This window comes from Petaurus breviceps, unplaced genomic scaffold, assembly GCF_028583685.1.
Source record: "Petaurus breviceps papuanus isolate PSGF00001 unplaced genomic scaffold, PetGlider_PUasm1.0 456, whole genome shotgun sequence".
NCBI classification, from domain to species: Eukaryota; Metazoa; Chordata; class Mammalia; order Diprotodontia; family Petauridae; genus Petaurus; species Petaurus breviceps.
Window position 1 is genome coordinate 890,763 of NW_027186343.1, and position 5,204 is coordinate 895,966.

The 5,204-nt window shown below is 43.9% G+C and overlaps 1 protein-coding gene across 1 annotated transcript in view; it reads left to right on the plus strand.

Moving 5' to 3' along the window:
* The first annotated feature begins 1,013 nt into the window (after positions 1–1,013).
* Positions 1,014–5,204, plus strand: part of LOC138171698 (zinc finger protein ZFP2-like) — a 6,558-nt gene continuing 2,367 nt past the window's right edge. Inside the window, 1 exon segment of the mRNA XM_069101342.1 lies at positions 1,014–1,172. Coding sequence (XP_068957443.1) covers positions 1,067–1,172 — 106 coding nt within the window. The 5' untranslated portion in view covers positions 1,014–1,066.

Here is a 5,204-nt window from a genome sequence, read left to right on the forward strand (position 1 = left end):
CAAAGAGAAATTCATTCTCTTTATAGGGCCTCCTACACAGCAGGAAACTTGGATGTTGAGTGAGATCTGTGCTGCAGCAGGAGGCTGCACTAAGTAGGTCCACAGGTTTAATCTCCAGTACAATTTCTCCAATGTTCAGTCACCTAGGAGCTCCAGGTAAAGTCCTTCCCACAGTGATGGAGCCTTCTTTCCAGTACAGACACTATAATGCCAAATGATCCTCCTCTTCCAGAGAAAAGCGTGTCCTTGTCCCCATGGGGCACCTTCCCGAGGCTTCTCTCCACCCTTAATCTTCTGATGTACATAAGAGATGGTATCTCACTGAAAGTCTTCCCCCAATAACTCCAGTTATAAGGTTTCTCTCCAGTGGGAATTCTCTGGAGGCCAGTAAGGAATGATCTGTAGCAGCAGGCTTCCCACAGTCATTCCATTTATAAGGCTCCTCTCCAGCACAGTCTTCTTGTGTCTAATAAGATCTGAATTCCAAACGTCTGCCTTCCCAAACTGATCATCTGCATGTATTTTCATTCCAGTTTGAAATTTAGAATGGTGAATGAAAGATGAGTGGTGAGTTCAGTTTGCTCCACATTCTCCCTTTGAGTTCTGACCTGATGCCTTCCCATTCCATAGATAAGGATAACTTTCCTGCTGCCTAAAGAGGTCTGACCTCCAGCTGAAGGCCATTTCCAGTGGATCACCCTACTAAGCTTGCATTTCAGGTGAACACGATCTACCTTCTGAGTAAAATATCGCCTATATTCACCATCCTGCAAAAAGTCGTTCCCTCAGGCCCCTTTTTTTTTCACTGAATTAGGACTGAATATTGTCAGTCCCTTCCATCTTCATCAATTTTCCTCTTTTACTATTAGAGCCACAGATTTTTCTGCTATCTTGGCTGTGACTGCTGGCTGGGAGGGGGGCGTGGCCAGCATCGGGGGCGAGGTCTCGCTGCTGCTACTGGTCAGCCATGGGGGCGGAGCCTTCCTGGTGGCCTGCTCTGGGGGTGAGGCCTGACTGTGTGCTCTGGGGCTGCTGGCTTGCAGGGGGGTGGGAGCTGTGCTGGTGCATGGCCCCAGGGCTCAGAGCCGGTTCGGCAGGCCCCCCGCTGTGCAGCTGCTACTGGCTTGCCTCCCTCTCTCCCAGCCCTTACACAGACCCTCCCCGCGGAGCCGGTAAGTTGCTTCCCTGCTCCTGGGTCCGCTCTGGGGCATTTTCCTCCAGGTTCTTCGGAGGGGAGCTTGGGGGGCTCCGGGACCATCCTCGCTCCCGCTGCCGCCTGGGCACCGGAAGGCCACACTGTGGCTTCTCTCCGCAGCCGCCCCGCTGGGCTTTCTGCGACTGACTTAGCACCAGCTGCCTTTTCTGTAACCCTGAGCAGAAGTCCGGGATTTGGTCTGCGGGCACTTGGAGCCAGCCGGAATGTCTGGGGCCGAGACGTCCGCAGGGCTTCGGGACTCGCCCGCATTCTTCTCCCTACTTGTAGAGCGTAATTTCGACTCCTTGGCAGCGCATCCTGCGGGTCGGCTGGTGTACAGGCTGCAGAGGGTGTTCAGAGGGACTCGGACCCCCGGCAGGCTGACGGGGACCTGGAAATGAATTGAATGTAACACGAACAGGCCTTTAAAAATAGGCCATTTCACTGAAGTTTGGGAAGAGTTGTAACGAAATAACAGCACAGGGGCAGCCAGGTGGCACAGCGAGTAAGAGTACCGGCCCCAGAGTCGGGATGACCTGGGATCGAATCCGGGCTCAGACACTTAGCACCCACCCAGAAATACCTGGCCGTGTAACCTTGAGCAAGTTACTTAACCCCAATTGCTTAACAAAAGAGAGAGAGAGAAACAAGGCAGCAGGCTTTGAGTGTCATCAGAGTACCAACTGATAACTGTAACCACACTGTCGTAGGGGGCAGGTTAGAGCCAGGGCCTGGAGTCAGGGAGATAAATTGTTTCTGAGTTCACAGGTGGCCTCAGACACTTACTAACTGTATGACCTGGACCAGTCAAGGTGCACTGTTTGCCTCAGTTTCCTCATCTGTAAAATAAGCTGCAGAAGGAAATGGCAAACCTCTCCTGTATTTCTGCCAAGAAAACCCCAGATGGGGTCACAGAGTGTCAGACAGGAATAAAACAAGTGAACAACAACAAAAAGTCCAACTTTGAAAGACATCACAACCTATACATATAGATATATAGATATATAAGCGGCTGATACTGAAAACAATCAGAGTTGTGATGTCTTTCTGCTGCTATTGCTGTTTTGGAACATTTTTGTATGTGTCCTTTAAGGTTGTCAAGACTTTTGAATCTTTATATCTTTTTAGCATTTAACTTATTGGCAATTGCTCCTGGTCCATATTGGAAACCTTGGATAGAAATGATTTTTTTTGGTCATTTTTTCATGTAACATTTGATATATTTCCACTCCACAATTTCCATTCTTATTTGATCTTCATTTATTTTATTCAGATATTTCAATTTTATGTAGTTATAATGATCTATTTTTAAATATCTATAGCTTGGATTATAAATTCTCCTAGCCATAGTTCTAAAAAATATCTGAGTATGTTTTCTTCCATTTATGTTTTTATCTAATTTTTTTCAATGTGCAAAAATTCCCCCAACCATTCCTACCCATCTCAAATTGAGTGAGAAAAGAAAACAAAACCCCTGTTTACATGAATATTCAAGAACGATATTCCTGCATTGACCATGTATAAAAAATACATATATATGGATACGTGTGTGTCATTCTGCCTTCTGAGTCCTTCGTCTACCCAGAGATCAATAGTATATTTTATTACTTGTCCCTGGAGTAGAGGTTGGTCATTGCATCTATCAGAGTACCTAAGTCCAAGTTTTACTTCTTTAGGACACTTTGGTTATTAGGTAGCAATATGATCCTGGGAAAGTCACTGAACCTCTGAGCCTCAGTTTTCCCATCTGTGAAATTAGAAGGTCAGACCCCATGGCATTTCACTTCCCTTCTAGTGATAAATCTATGATCATATAAGAAGTTGTTTAGAACTTTGGGGCATGGAAGCCTTCTGAAAACACCCCCAAAGAACTGAAGCTGTCCCACATGACAGTGGGAGCAGTGTTTCCCAACGTCTTTTATTCTTGGGACCTCTTTGATCAGTAACAAGTGTTGTGAAAGTCCCAGTCATTTAAACTACTCCTCAAATCATTCAGATTATTTTTGAGCACTATCATTTGACCAAATGATGACCATTATTTGTAAATTTCATATGCTGAGCTGAGCGTCTTAGGCCTCTGGTGAATACAAAAGAAATAGGGTTGGCAGTTCTGATGGTACTTAGACATGGAAACTGAAGAAATAAGATTAAAAAGGATCCACAGGAAAATTACATTATGGTCCAAGATATGGCAGACAATGAAATAATATCAGTTTGTGAAGCAAATGGAACACCATCAATGGATCTGAATAGAATGTACAAAAAGTTGACTATAACACTGAAAACTAATCCATGACAGGTGAAAAGTCTAAACCTGTTTCTCAGCTTAGCATATGAAATTTGCAAAGCATGACCTAGTAACAGTGCATGAAAACTGGTCAGTATAGACAAGCAGAAGGCTTTCCTTAGTACAACACATTTAAAAAGCAGTCAACAAAAGTCATTTGAATGGAGCATTGGAAGTTAAATAGAGAAAAGGCATCTAGTGCCAGGAGGGAGCACCATCAGTCCTGGGATCTGAGTCCTGGTGTCTCCTGCAGGGATGCTGGTCATGTCACTTGGCTATTCTGAGCTTAAGGCATTAGCTGTAAAGGGTAATGAGAATCCTACCTGTGTAACAGGTTTGTTGTCATTAATTAAATCATTTTGCAGATGTGGGTTCTGTAAAGCCACTCGCGAGCAGCTTTCAAGAGGACTTCTGCTGTAAACAGCTTTCAATATTCTGATTACATAATATAGTGAACTCTCTATTCAGTAACAAATCAGAGCAAACCATTCATAGAAAGTCAAAATACAGAATTCACATTGTTACAACTTATCACAGAAAATCAAAATACAGCATTTACCATGTCACAACTCAACAACTTATCACTAAAATGGCAACATGGTTTTCACCAATGTAGTCACATAGTTTTAAACAAAGTATATTCATTTAGTCAATCACAAAATCCTTAATTCAATCACAAAGTACAAAAGTGAAAGTTCCCCAGCCCTAGGTCACAGTAAATCATAATCTTCATAGTCAGTACACAGTATCCAAGTAAAGTCTTCTTTCAGCTTGACTTGAGGCTGGTTCTTAGCTTCCATGGTTCCTCTTCCACAGTCCCAGCTCAAACTGTCACCCGGCTTCAAAGGTAGGCAGCTCCCAATTCCTTGTCCAGTTCTTCATCCAGTTCCCATTACATATTGAAGCTCACAGTGTTCAGTCCACCTCAAGTCCTTCACAGTTCCTGTTACTGGGAAGACAAAGCTTAATAGAGCCACAATAATATTCATACACATTGTCGGCACCATCATCAATTCACTATCTGCCTGTGAAATCAACTCAGACCCACCAACAAGTTCTCAGAACTCAAGAAAAATCATCAACATAGAAATCAACACACACCCACAAACAAGGCCCAAGAGGTCAGCATAAATCATCAGTAAAGTCCCAGGACCTCCAAAACCCTCCTCCAGGACTCCTGTAAATATACAACCAGAAAATCCTCTTTCAGGGATCCCAGTAAGGTCCCAGGGCTTCTGTATAAAGTATCACAAACAAACATCAACACAGACAAACAGAGTGCCAGGACACCATAAGTTTTCTCCTTCTTGACTCTGCCACCAACAGAGTCCTCTTCTCAGTTCTGCTCTCTCTAGCCTGGGCCTCTCCTTTTATATCGTCATTAGCTCCTCTCCTTCCTGTTGCAAGAGTTCATGAGTTCTAGGGTTCACAAGCTGTGGGGTTCACATGTTCTGTTTCTTAACAGACTTGATACAAGGCTCAAAAGAGACTTGAACTGAAACAAGGTGTTAATTCAATAGCTGAAACAAGGTGTGAACTACTTCTGTGCTTGCCATTACAGGTTCATGGCATTTTCAATTGACTGATTCTGCCCTTTGTTTGAAAACCCCTTTTTTGACTGGGGAGGGGTATAGAATATAAGTCAGCTTCCTTTCTTCCAATGGAAGGAAGAGAATTTTTTTTTATATTTGTGTTTGTCTCTCTCTCTCTCTCTCTCTCTCT